Below are 12,753 nucleotides of genomic sequence, written 5' to 3'. Positions count from 1 at the left end.
TGATGTTCATCCTGGACCATCTGGAGTTGACAACTTGCCACAAACCTACAGCTGAAGACCAGCAGCATCAAGACCAAAGGGCAGTAAACAATCCTCCAGCAATTCTGGATTACAACAAAAGCATGGGTGCCATGGACCCTCATGACCAACAGCTGCAGTCCTACGATGCCACAAGGAAAACCCTGAAGTAGTACAAATAGCTGTGTGTACATTTTCTACAAATTGCTATGCTGAATGCACACATCCTCTACAAAAAAAAAGCAGGCAACAGCAGTACCCTCCTGGACTTCCAGAAGGATGTAATTAGTGCCATGATTTCTGGTGACCAAGACCAAGACACTGCTAAAGATGACCACGCTGTTTGTCTTGTGTGGATGACACTTCATTGATGTCATCCCACCTACCCCATAGAAGGCCTGGCCACAAAGGAGGTGCAGAGACTGCTGGAAGAAAGGACAAAGAAAGGATGTAAGGTTCTACTGCCCAGACTGCCCCAGCAAACCAGCACTGTGTCTTGAGACTGTTTCTGCAAGTACCACACACAGCGTTTTTACTGGTGATAGATGCTGGGTGAGTACACCCTTTTCATTGTTTGTGTGGACTGTGTTGGAGTCTTATGCACCTGGACACTGTTGCTCAGCCTTGACAGTGTGTGTGGTTGATCACAACAGTCACAAGAAAGGCTGGTTGATATTGTAGCACCTACATGATGGAATGACAGTCCCAATTTTTTTTATTAATGCATTTTATGGAATTTTTCTGTCAGATTGACTCATTATTTGAACCTGTGAGTATTAAAAACAAAATCTTGGTTCATTTTCCTTTCATTTGATAAATACTTTTATGCACTTATCTTCAGTACTTTTTGAAATATAAGCAAATTAAAATCATTGGCGTGTTTTTCTTGTTTTTCTGAAAATTTTCTCAGCATAGGCTATAGCAAAACGTACTAGCAGTGAACGGGTTAAATAATCAACACTTCATCTTACACTCATTAGAAAGGTGGTGCTGAGCTCCTTTTGCGACCAATCTGATGTAAATTGGTTCAGGATTCATTTAGAAATCTATCACAAAACACCTGACAACAAACACAATTTTGGTCAATTTCCGCCTGACTGCAGCCGATTTGTTTCGCAGCACATGCAGGTGTCTTTGCAGTTTGTGTAACTCTCACAAATAGGCGAAGCAGGTGATCAGTGATCACTTTTCACTTCAACCTCATTGTAGCTATAGTCTGCTCTCTCTCTCTCTCTCTCTCACTGTGTAGCCCAAAAGGCCAGCGTTGCACATTAGTGCTGCACTGTCTTGTCTTGTCATCTTCTTTTCTTCTTATAAATATTGTATAATAAAACAATAGAAAAACCCTTTGTGACTGGCCTCTGTATGTCCTTGGCCTGTGAGCGGATCTTTTCCATCCTTTCACCTTCACACTCTTTAATTCAGTTAATCAGTAATTCTTTTGTACTGTACCACTCGGGTTAATAAGGCTACATATGGATCCCATTTTGTGTAAAATTCAGACAGTTCTGACTCCATGGAATGTTTATATTTCTCTGTTTTGTATCTATTGTTCAGGTCTTTCTGGAAATTCTCAAGTGTTCAGTTGTGTTTTATGTAATCTGCATTCATAAACAACTGCAAACATGATGATAAGATCAAACTCAAAGGTTGAGGACAGTCTAGACCGGCTGTACATATATTTCACATGAATATCTAAAAAAAATTTCAAAAATTGTGATATCTTACAATTCCGTAAATAATGGTGTACTGAATCTTTTTCCTCATCATATAAAATACACAAAACAAATCAGCTCACTCAACACCCATCTTCTACTTTTTGGGTGGTGTTGTCATTTAAAGGTTTACCTTTGTCATGATTTGACAGAGGGCTGAGAGCCTGTGTGGTGCGAGTGACCAGCCTCTAAATGCACTCATAAAGATGTAATGTATTGTATAGCCACACACTCTGACCAACTACAATTACAAAGGGATGGCACAGATTTCCGACAGCCATGTGGCTGCTACAAAGGGAAGGGCAACTGACTTCCTGTGTCTGTCACCTCCTCCACCAATGACCGATATACCAGCACTGGCGTTTGACATGCACATACACACACACACACACACACACTTACCGCAGAGGTGTCAGCCTTCTTGCCTTTCTTGTTCTTGGGCTTGGGAGGGGTCTTGTCCATGCCCTCCTCCTCCTCCTCCTCCTCACTCACCCTGACTTTCTCCTCCTCCTCCGCCCTCTCCTTCAGTATCTCTTCACGTGCCTTCTCCACACGCTCCATCTCTTCCTTACGCCGTCTGTCAACAAACAGTCAGGTCTGTCAACAAACTGTCAGGTCTGTCAACACACAGTGGGTCTGTCAACACACAGTCAGGTCTGTCAACACAGTCAGGTCTGTCAACACAGTGGGTCTGTCAACACACAGTGGGTCTGTCAACACACAGTGGGTCTGTCAACACACAGTCAGGTCTGTCAACACACAGTGGGTCTGTCAACACACAGTGGGTCTGTCAACACACAGTCAGGTCTGTCAACACACAGTGGGTCTGTCAACACACAGTCAGGTCTGTCAACACACAGTCAGGTCTGTCAACAGTCAGGTCTGAACACACAACACAGTCAGGTCTGTCAACACAGGTCTGTCAATACATAATCAGGCATGTCAACATATAATCAGGTCTGTCAACACAAAGTCAGGTCTGAACACACAACACACAGGCCTGTCAACACACACACACAGGTCTGTCAACACACAGTCAGGCCTGTCAACACATAAGTCTGTCTACACACACAAATCAGGTCTGTCAACACACACAAGTCAGGTCTGTCAACACATAGGTCTGTCAACACACACAAGTGAGGTCTGTCAACACACAGGTCTGTCAACACACACATCAGGTCTGTCAACAAACAATCAGGTCTGTCAACACACACATCAGGTCTGTCAACACACACATCAGGTCTGTCAACAAACAATCAGGTCTGTCAGCACACACGTCAGGTCTGTCAACACACACAAGTCAGGTCTGTCAACACACACACACAAGTCAGGTCTGTCAACACAATCAGGTCTGTCAACAGATAGGCCTGTCAACACACACAGTCAGGTCTGTCAACACATAGGTCTGTCAACACACACATAGTCAGGTCTATCAACACACACAGTCAGGTCTGTCAACACACAACCTAAAGGTATGCTTTCTGTTTATCTGTTGACAACTTCTGTGTTTGCTGGCTTATCATTCACTGATGTCTAAGAGTGGGCTTTGACATGAGTGTTATGTCCATTCTTACCCCTGTCATTTTTGACAGCAAAATTACTATTGAGATGTACGTTCATATTGGTAAATTTGTGTTTCCATAAACCTACTGAACTGAACGCTGACATGGATCAAGGGATTTTTAATGTGCGAATTAGTATCTTCAGCATGTGTCTATGCCCAAACAGGATAGGGGCACAAACAGGTCTGCACATCTGTTGACTTGGGAGACTGAAGGATTTCAGCCTCATTTCATCAGACACCGTTTAACCCTTTAAGCCCTGACCACCGCTTTACCAGTGGTGGGGAGGGGTGGGGCATAATGCCTGGCCACCGGCTGAGCGGTGCGTAAACACTTGTGTCGTGTTTTGCTATTGGTTGACTTATATTGAAGAGCCAATCAGAAAAACCATAATATTCTGACGTCAGCGTACGTAGTACCAATATTCCCGCGCCTTTTCACTGTGTTTTGTGTATGTGCTCTGGATAAAAAAGATCGATTTCTACCATGAAGCGTGCAGAGTCTCAACCTGACATGCCTCCTTTGATCAACTGATTCTGCATGCTCAGATTCATTTTCAACATCACTATCTGCAGCAAAATCATGCGATTCGAATTCCACCTCACTATCAGAGTAATCATTGTCATACTCTACTTCCGATAAATCATCAAGCATATCAATTACTTGCTGCGTTGTGTACAGTTGTTTTCTTCCACGTTTTGTCCCTGATTTCTGCCCTGACGGGCCAGGTTGAGACTGCACGCTTCAAGTGCTTACGCACCACTCAACCGGTGGCCGGGCATTGTGTCATTTTTCTCTGCCACCGGTAAAGCGGTGGTCGGGGCTCAAAGGGCTTAATACCAATTATTTGCAAATTTTGGCTCAGGAGCTCAGGCAGAAGGGTTAAAATTGCTCAGGAACTCAGGGCTCAAAGGGTTAAAGTATTTGAACCTAGGACCCTCAGTCTGACAGCCGAGTGCTCTATCAAGACTTGAAATGGATCAACATCTTCTTCTTCTTCTTCTTTCATGGGCTGCAACTCCCACGCTCACTCGTATGTGCGCGAGTGGGCTTTTACATGTATGACCATTTTTTACCCCGCCATGTAGGCAGCCACACTCTGTTTTCGGGGGGGTGCATGCTGGGTACATTCTTGTTTCCATAACCTACCGAACACTGACATGGATTACAGGATCTTTAACGTGCGTATTTGATCTTCTGTTTGCGTATACACACGAAGGGGGTTCAGGCACTGGTAGGTCTGCACATACGTTGACCTGGGAGATCGTAAAAATCTCCACTCTTTACCCACCAGGCGCCGTCACCGTGATTCGAACCCGGGACCTTCAGACTGTAAGTCCAACGCTTTAACCATTCGGCTATTCCGCCCACCAGATCAACATCAAACTACTCTGTTTTTTCTGCTCCTTTTCCAATGCTTCCTCATGTTAACCTTTGTTATTTGTCCCCCTTTTTTTTTCTCCCCCATTTCTTGACACTTTACTTTCTGTAAGTCAATGTTAAAGCCAGTAAACCAAATATGTTGAGGAGTTTGCTGCACGGAGACAAGAACAAACATCCAGAACCAACCTGTCTGCCTCTTCCTGCAGCTTGCGTTCGATCTCCTTCTTCCTTTCAGCATCCTTTTTCTTCCAACTGCTCTCCTCGTCAGACTTTTCACTGAAAAGGAAAGAAAACATTTCTGAGATCAGACGAGAAAGAGGGAGGGAGAGAGAGTGATAGTGTCCAAGAGAAAAAGGTTAAAAATGAAAACTTCACAACTCAAGTTTTACCATCTCTGCATCAACCAAGGCTTCAAGAAATGTTAGTCCTGCAGGTCGCACACTGAGGAGATGTCCAGCAGAGGTTTTCCAGGTGGGGGTCAGGGGTTGGGGTTGGGGGGGAGGCGTATTGTTTGTAACTCAAAGACTCCTTGGCATCATATCATCCAGGGGCACAGTACCAACAGGCTCTGTGGACTACTCACGCTTAACGCACAGACACACCTCTGTTTTTACACATTCTTAACATACACACATTCACAGACAGTTTGGAGTATAGATTTTCACACACACACACACACACACACACACACACATTCATTTAGCACATATTCCTCACACACACACACACACACACACACACACACACACACACACACACATCCATGTAGCACAGATTCCTCACACGCTCTCGTGCACACACATTCACTCACCTGTCGTCATCACTCAAAGAACTCAAGCTGTCATCGTCTGATATCGTAGATGCCACTTTCGCTTTTCGACCACCACCACCGCCACCACCCCCAGACTTGCGACCTCCACCTGCAAGCATAAGGAAAATTAGACAGGTCACACAATGAATTGCTTTTGCAGTGATGAGTCCCTACACTTCAGCATAGCCAATGAGTAATGTGCAAAATTGTTAAACATTGTAAGTAAGTTACTGCATCACTTTCTTGGCATAAGTGATTCATTTTTGCAGTTCGAAAGGCTCTCCTCCTGGCATCACTACAGTGCACTGTCGTCCGGCTGCACGTATATTTCTTTCTGAACCAAACGCATTTTCCGACATCATTTTCCAACTGAAACATGGGACCTCCCGTTTTGGGATTCAACTGAAAGACCACATCCAGTCTTGGAGGCAGGGAACAGGAGGGGTGGGGCAGGCAAGATCGAAATCCTGGTCCATGCATGTGAATCGAACCCTGGACACTTGTCTCATTGATAGAAGCACCACCCACCGCACCAAGATTCCAACAGAACCAATTACTAGGAAAAAAACAAAAACAAAAAAACATCAATGTCTTAAAGTATACTGAATAAATCTTTGGCTCAGTGTCAGAGTGTCAGCAGCATCATAAAAAAACCACAAACCACAGTAAGCTCATATGAAATGGATACATGCAATGTTTTTAAAAGCGAATATGTGAAATGCTTTTATTTGAGAACATATGTTTATTACTCTTGTTTGATCAAGTTATCTGCGTGTATGGGGTGGGGTGGGTGGGTGGGGGGGGGTGCGGTGCGGGTGTGTGCTGATTATCTGGTTGTGGTTTTCCGCAATTCATCTTTATTCTTATCTTGTCTATTATAATCAATGTGCAGTATAGTAGGCTATGTTTATAATTATATTCAAATAATGTTTCTTAATTCTTTCTGTTTTTACATTAAGAATACTAGTTATTACCTGCAGTGTGTGGATGTATGTATGAAACGATGTATGTGATACTTTTTACATTTGTATCTTCGTAATATTTGTTGGGGCTGTTGTTGGCTTTTACAGTTATGGTCCCCATGTTGTTTACTTGTCTATGTTGTGATAATGCACCTGACCAAATTTCTCCAGTTGGAGATAATATAGTTATTCTTATCTTATCTTATCTTATCTTATACCGCTTTGAACAGTAAACCAAACAGCAAATAAAAATGTGAGGAAATACTGAAAACACACCATCATGTTCTCCACACAGCAGATGCTTAGTATTCATGACACACTGTTTTCGTTAAGTGACTTTCAAACGAAAGAGGGTGCTGCGTTCATAACCATATACAAAGAAGGAAGGTAAGGTAATATATACTAAAGGAGGCTACTGGCTGCAGCTACTTCCAATTTCTCCACGTGGGTGAACTAGTAATTTGCACAGGCCATGAATCAAACCTCTGCCAGCGTGTGCAACAGTGGGTCACAGTGTTGGGCACAGAATGTGTAACTAAAAAATCTCTATGTGCATGCATGTCAAATGTCTGTGTGCCTGTGCAGTACTGTGCTACGATGGAAAACATATGGACCAATGCACACTGCAGAATTCTAAGTCTTGCTTCGATCAACTAACAAGCTGACAAAAGCTCAAGCTGTCACACCACCATCACCAGAAATCAACTCACCTCTCTTTGCACCAGAAGCTGTCACACCACAGAAATCAACTCACCTCCCTCTGCACCAGAAGCTGTCACACCACAGAAATCAACTCACCTCTCTCTGCACCAGAAGCTGTCGCACCACATAAATCAACTCACCTCTCTTGGCAGCAGAAGCTGTCACACCACAGAAATCAACTCACCTCCCTCTGCACCAGAAGCTGTCACACCACAGAAATCAACTCACCTCCCTCTGCACCAGAAGCTGTCACACCACAGAAATCAACTCACCTCTCTCTGCACCAGAAGCTGTCACACCACAGAAATCAACTCACCTCCCTCTGCACCAGAAGCTGTCACACCACAGAAATCAACTCACCTCTCTTTGCACCAGAAGCTGTCACACCACAGAAATCAACTCACCTCCCTCTGCACCAGAAGCTGTCACACCACAGAAATCAACTCACCTCTCCCTGCACCAGAAGCTGTCGCACCACAGAAATCAACTCACCTCTCTCTGCACCAGAAGCTGTCACACCACAGAAATCAACTCACCTCCCTCTGCACCAGAAGCTGTCACACCACAGAAATCAACTCACCTCCCTCTGCACCAGAAGCTGTCACACCACAGAAATCAACTCACCTCTCCCTGCACCAGAAGCTGTTACACCACAGGAATCAACTCACCTCTCTTTGCACCAGAAGCTGTCACACCACAGAAATCAACTCACCTCTCCCTGCACCAGAAGCTGTCGCACCACATAAATCAACTCACCTCTCTCTGCACCAGAAGCTGTCACAACACAGAAATAAACTCGCCTCTCTTTGCAACAGAAGCTGTCACACCACAGAAATCAACTTGCCTCTCTTTGCGGCAGAAGCTGTCGCACCACAGAAATCAACTCACCTCTCTCTGCACCAGAAGCTGTCGCACCACATAAATCAACTCACCTCTCTTGGCAGCAGAAGCTGGGGTTTTGGGGGTCCGCTTGGCAGCAGGAGTTTTGGGTTTGCCGCGGGGCTTTCTTGCTGGCTTCTTCTCCTCTTCCTCCTCCTCCTCCTCCTCTTCACTCTCCTCCTTTGCCTCCTCCTCCGCCTCCTCCTCTTCGCTGCCCGAGGACGCTGCCTTCTTGGACCCCTTTTTCTTGCGACCACCGCCCCTGGCACCTGCCTTCTTTTTCTTCTTGGAGGATGCTTCCAGCTCTATTTCAAAATTCTGGAACAACCAATTTGTCTGTGAATTGTAAACACAGTGCACTCCACCAAAGAAAGAAATGCGAGTTGTGTTTTCAAGAGCTGTAATTTCCTGGTTTCATAGTGGTGTGTTGTCTTTTTTTTTTTTTTTTTTTGCTTTTTAAAATGTCTGATTAGATCACCCTCTTCTTATTACTGTTATCATCAAATACATCTTACACACACTTTTCAAAAACACACAAATGCAATCCGTACAATAAATCTTTAGCCGTATGGAGAGCACAGGAACAGGAGTCATAATGGCTGCCAGAAAAAGAGGGCGCTAGCCAGTGGGACAAAGGGGAGGTTACCTACTTCCGGGAGGTTATCGGCTGTAGTTTCGTTTTCTCCACATAGGCGGATAGTAGTTTGCAAAGGCAGGAATGCCAGACCCATGCCAGAGTCTGCACTAGTTGGGTCACGGTTAAGTATGTGTAATTAAACTGCATTCATATTTTTGTTTTTTTTTCTTTCAAGTTTTAAGTATTTATTTATCTATTTATTTAACAATCTTTTACATCCCCCCTGTGCTCCGTTAAGTACAAACCTCATCATTTGAGTCATCACTGGGTGGTGGTGTCCCTTCGTCATAGTCCTCTTCTTCATCCTCTGTTGCCTCCCCTTTGGTTGCTGCGGAGGCTCTGGAGCCTTTCCTGGCTCGTTTGGCTGCAGGCTTCTGCACACGGCGCCACGCTGACCATCACTACACTCGCACATCACCACTATCAATGTGCATTAATGTTACAATGAACAGAGTTGGTGGGGTCTTGAGAACGACACAACTTATTCAAGTCACAATGGCAGCTCATGCATTAATCAAAAACTTAAGTTGAGGGGGTTAGGGGTACAGTATACCGACTCCAAACTTAAGTTACACGGCAGCTTTTTGCATAAAACAAACTATCAGTCATGGTCAGTACACTGTATAATATAATCTGCTCTCTCCTCTGCGTGCGTGTGCATGTGCGTGTGCGTGTGTGAGCTTGCGAGCACATCTTTTTGTGTATGAATGTATTTCAGTGCAAATCTTAGCTTGTATGTGTTATTATCAGTCATTTTTACACAAGGATATGATTATATTGCTATGTCTTGTGTAATTCAACTCTCGAAAAGAAATCCTAGCGCACAACTTCCTCCATGTGGGGATACTGTTTGCACTCCCAGTCCCCAGCATCCCCACATGGCTACAAACAACATTTTCTTCTGTACCATGTGGCACCCCTGTACAATCATCCAGGTACTTACAGCTCCAACACTGCTGGCCCTTTTACGTTTCGGCGCCTGGAGAACACAAGGACAGTCATTTATCTTCAACACTTTGATACACACACACACACACACACTCTCTCTCACTCACTCATGCTCTCTCTCTCTCTCTCTCTCTCTCACTCACTCACACACAAACAAAGCACAGAAAATTTCATCAGACTTCAATTCTTTCTATCCAAGAACTTTCCGCACAACTCCACATTCCCAAGAGTAGGTTGTCAACATTACCTGAAACATCAATTCCTTCTAACGCGTGACTTGTTTCCCACCTGTTTGCACTTCAGTCTTGTGTTTCTTTGTATATAGCAATCACCAAAGATGGTAAAAGAAAGAAAAAGAAAAGCAACCGCTGTTGAGGAAGTAAGCTTAAATGTTCTATATGGCAGTTTCAGCAATGTCTGTCTGTTAAATTTTTTGCTGTGGATGAACATGTTAGTGTAATGTCTATCTATTTTTTTGGGGTGTGTGTGTACTTGTTAGTGTAATGATGATGATGATATGGATACTTGTCGGCCGTAGCTACTTTAGTTTTCTCCGCATAGGCGGATAGTAGTTTGCACAGGACAGGAAAGTCAGACCCCTGCCGGAGTCTGCACTAGTGGGTCATGGTTAAGTATGTGTAATTAAAACTTGTTTTGTGCCATTCCTTGGTCAGAGACTAAGCACTAGGTGCTTTACAGTAAGAGTAATTTACACAACAGGCTGCCTACCTGGGTAGACCGAACTGATTGCTGCCACTGGGGTGCTCATTATTCATTTCCTGTATCGTTCAATCAGGTTTCAGTCACGCACACACACACACTCACACAGACATGTAACATTTCATGTGTATGACAGTCTTATATATTTACTCTTCCATTTAGGCAACCACACTCCCCTTTCAGGGTTGTGTATGCTGCCTGTGTTCCTGTTTCTATAACCAACATGAACATAGATTTCAAGATCTTTAACATGTGTATTTGGTCTTATGCGTGCAAATACACATGAAGGGGATTCAAGCACTAGCAGGTCTGCACATATATATGTCGACCTGGGAGGCTGGAAAAGTCTCCACCCTTAACCCACCAGGTGTTACTGCGACTGAACTCGAGAATCCAAAACTGACAATTTGACCACAGCACCCAACAGTAATGTCTATTCATTAGATTTTTGGTGTGTGTATAACTGCTAGTGTAATGTCTATTTATCATATCATTGGTGTGTGTGTACTTGTTTTGGTAATGGCCTTTTTTGAGTGTGGGTTTTTTTTGTGTGTTTTTTTTTGCATGTGTTTACTTTTGGTCTCTGTCAATTTATTATGTATTTGTCATCTGTGTGTACTTGGTGTAATGTCTATTATTTTTTCGGTGTGCATATGTCTGTGTGATGTCTTTTACACTTCTGGCCTGTGCACCAAGTAAATTGGCTCTCCCTTTTTTTTTTCTCTCGTTTCTCTTTTTTGGGGGGGTGAAGGTGAGGAGTCGGATGGGGATGAGGGCTGAATTACCGCTTTGGGTTTAGGCTTTTCCTCCTCCTCTTCCTCTTCTTCTTCTTCCTCCTCCTGGGGTGGTTCTGGTTCCGGTTCCTCCGCCATGGGTTCCTGTGATGGTTCCTCGTCTGCTCCAGACTCACTTTCCTCAACCTGAACACAAAATGAACGCTGGTGTCCATAGGCAAACAGGTGTACAAGTTCAAAATTCCAAGACTTTTCTTAAACTTCTCCATGCCATTTTCAGAAATTTCCATGACATCAAATTAACTATTTTCCTCACAAAAAAAACCCCAAACTTTTCCTGTTAACAAAATGGCGAACTGGCAAGAGAAAACTTTCAGACATTAATGTGCTTTGCATGTCCATTGTGGAACAGTCAGAGACACAAAATAATAAAGTGATGCACACCTTATGTCTTGGCTAACCACCACAAATGGACATAACTGGTATTATCCTCAAAATATCTTGGATGAAACCTCTTAACTGCAAACACACTGTTGCCACACAGTTGGTGATGGTCACAAACTGTTTGAAAAAATTATGTTTTCCTTCATTCTTGAATCAATTTAAGCATTTGTGTTGTTTGAAAGCTTTAGTTTTGATTCCATTACTTTTCTGTCACAACGACCGCAATTCCACCACTTTCCAGTCCTGGAAAATTGTGTTTTCAAATTCCATGGGTTTCCAGGATCTCCATAACCTGTATGGACCATGACAGATAACAATGACTCCAGTCCATGTTCTGCGAAGATGACGTCACTGCTCACACAACAATCTAGTTCTGCAAAAGCCATCAGCCCCTGTTTTTTGGTGTGTTTTTTTTAAATCACAACAGATTTGTCTGTGTGAAATTGGGGCTGCTCTCCCCAGGGAGAGCGCGTCGCTATACTACAGCACCACCCATTTTTTAAAATATTTTTTCCTGTGTGCAGTTTTATTTATTTTTCCTATCAAAGTGGATTTTTCTACATAATTTTGCCAGGAACAACCCTTTTGTTGCCGTGGGTTCTTTTACGTGCGCTAAGTGCAGGCTGCACACGGGACCTCGGTTTATCGTCTCATCCGAATGTTTGTGACTGAAACAGAGAACCTGGGCTTTAAATGTACATGCCACTTGTTTAATGTATGCAGCAATGCATATTCAAAAGAAGTTTTCTTTAAATCATTTATATCACAGGGGAAAAAAGGGTAAAAAAACAAAACAACAACAACAACAAAAAACACAGGAATACACCTGAAGCAGAGATATTAATCTCTAAAAACCTAACTCAAAATATGCATATTTGGAAAATGTAACCGTGCAATCACCTGAACAATGGTATGTGCATCTTCATAAAATCAAAGTTTATCCCCCCCCCCCCTGTATTTCACTCTTGGTTACTTGTAATGCACTGGTGCAGTCTAATATCACTGACAACACCAGCACTGAATGCATTGACAACACTAGTCACTTAACTGTTAACATATTGACAAGAATAGTCACTTAATGCACTGACAACACTAGCACTGAATGCACTGACAACACTAGTCACTTTATGCACTGACAACACTAGTCACTAAATGCTTCACCAACACAAAGCATTTGAATATCTCTGGACACAATAAAAATTTTAGTGAGTTTTAATTAAATACTGTTGCTCAAAAAT

General features: G+C 43.3%; 1 protein-coding gene across 1 annotated transcript in view; it reads right to left on the bottom strand.

The window, feature by feature from the left end:
- Window positions 1–12,753, bottom strand: part of LOC143277930 (uncharacterized) — a 47,411-nt gene that overhangs the window by 27,067 nt on the left and 7,591 nt on the right. Inside the window, exons 4-10 of the mRNA XM_076582907.1 lie at window positions 11,123–11,257; window positions 9,613–9,648; window positions 8,915–9,043; window positions 8,086–8,350; window positions 5,490–5,598; window positions 4,865–4,954; window positions 2,136–2,310 (exon numbers count right to left, since the gene is read on the bottom strand). Of these exons, the coding sequence (XP_076439022.1) occupies window positions 2,136–2,310; window positions 4,865–4,954; window positions 5,490–5,598; window positions 8,086–8,350; window positions 8,915–9,043; window positions 9,613–9,648; window positions 11,123–11,257 (939 nt within the window). The remainder of the gene's footprint in view (window positions 1–2,135; window positions 2,311–4,864; window positions 4,955–5,489; window positions 5,599–8,085; window positions 8,351–8,914; window positions 9,044–9,612; window positions 9,649–11,122; window positions 11,258–12,753) is intronic.

This window comes from Babylonia areolata, chromosome 35 (genome assembly GCF_041734735.1).
Source record: "Babylonia areolata isolate BAREFJ2019XMU chromosome 35, ASM4173473v1, whole genome shotgun sequence".
In the NCBI taxonomy this organism is placed as follows: domain Eukaryota; kingdom Metazoa; phylum Mollusca; class Gastropoda; order Neogastropoda; family Buccinidae; genus Babylonia; species Babylonia areolata.
This window is presented reverse-complemented; position numbering and strand designations above follow the sequence as displayed.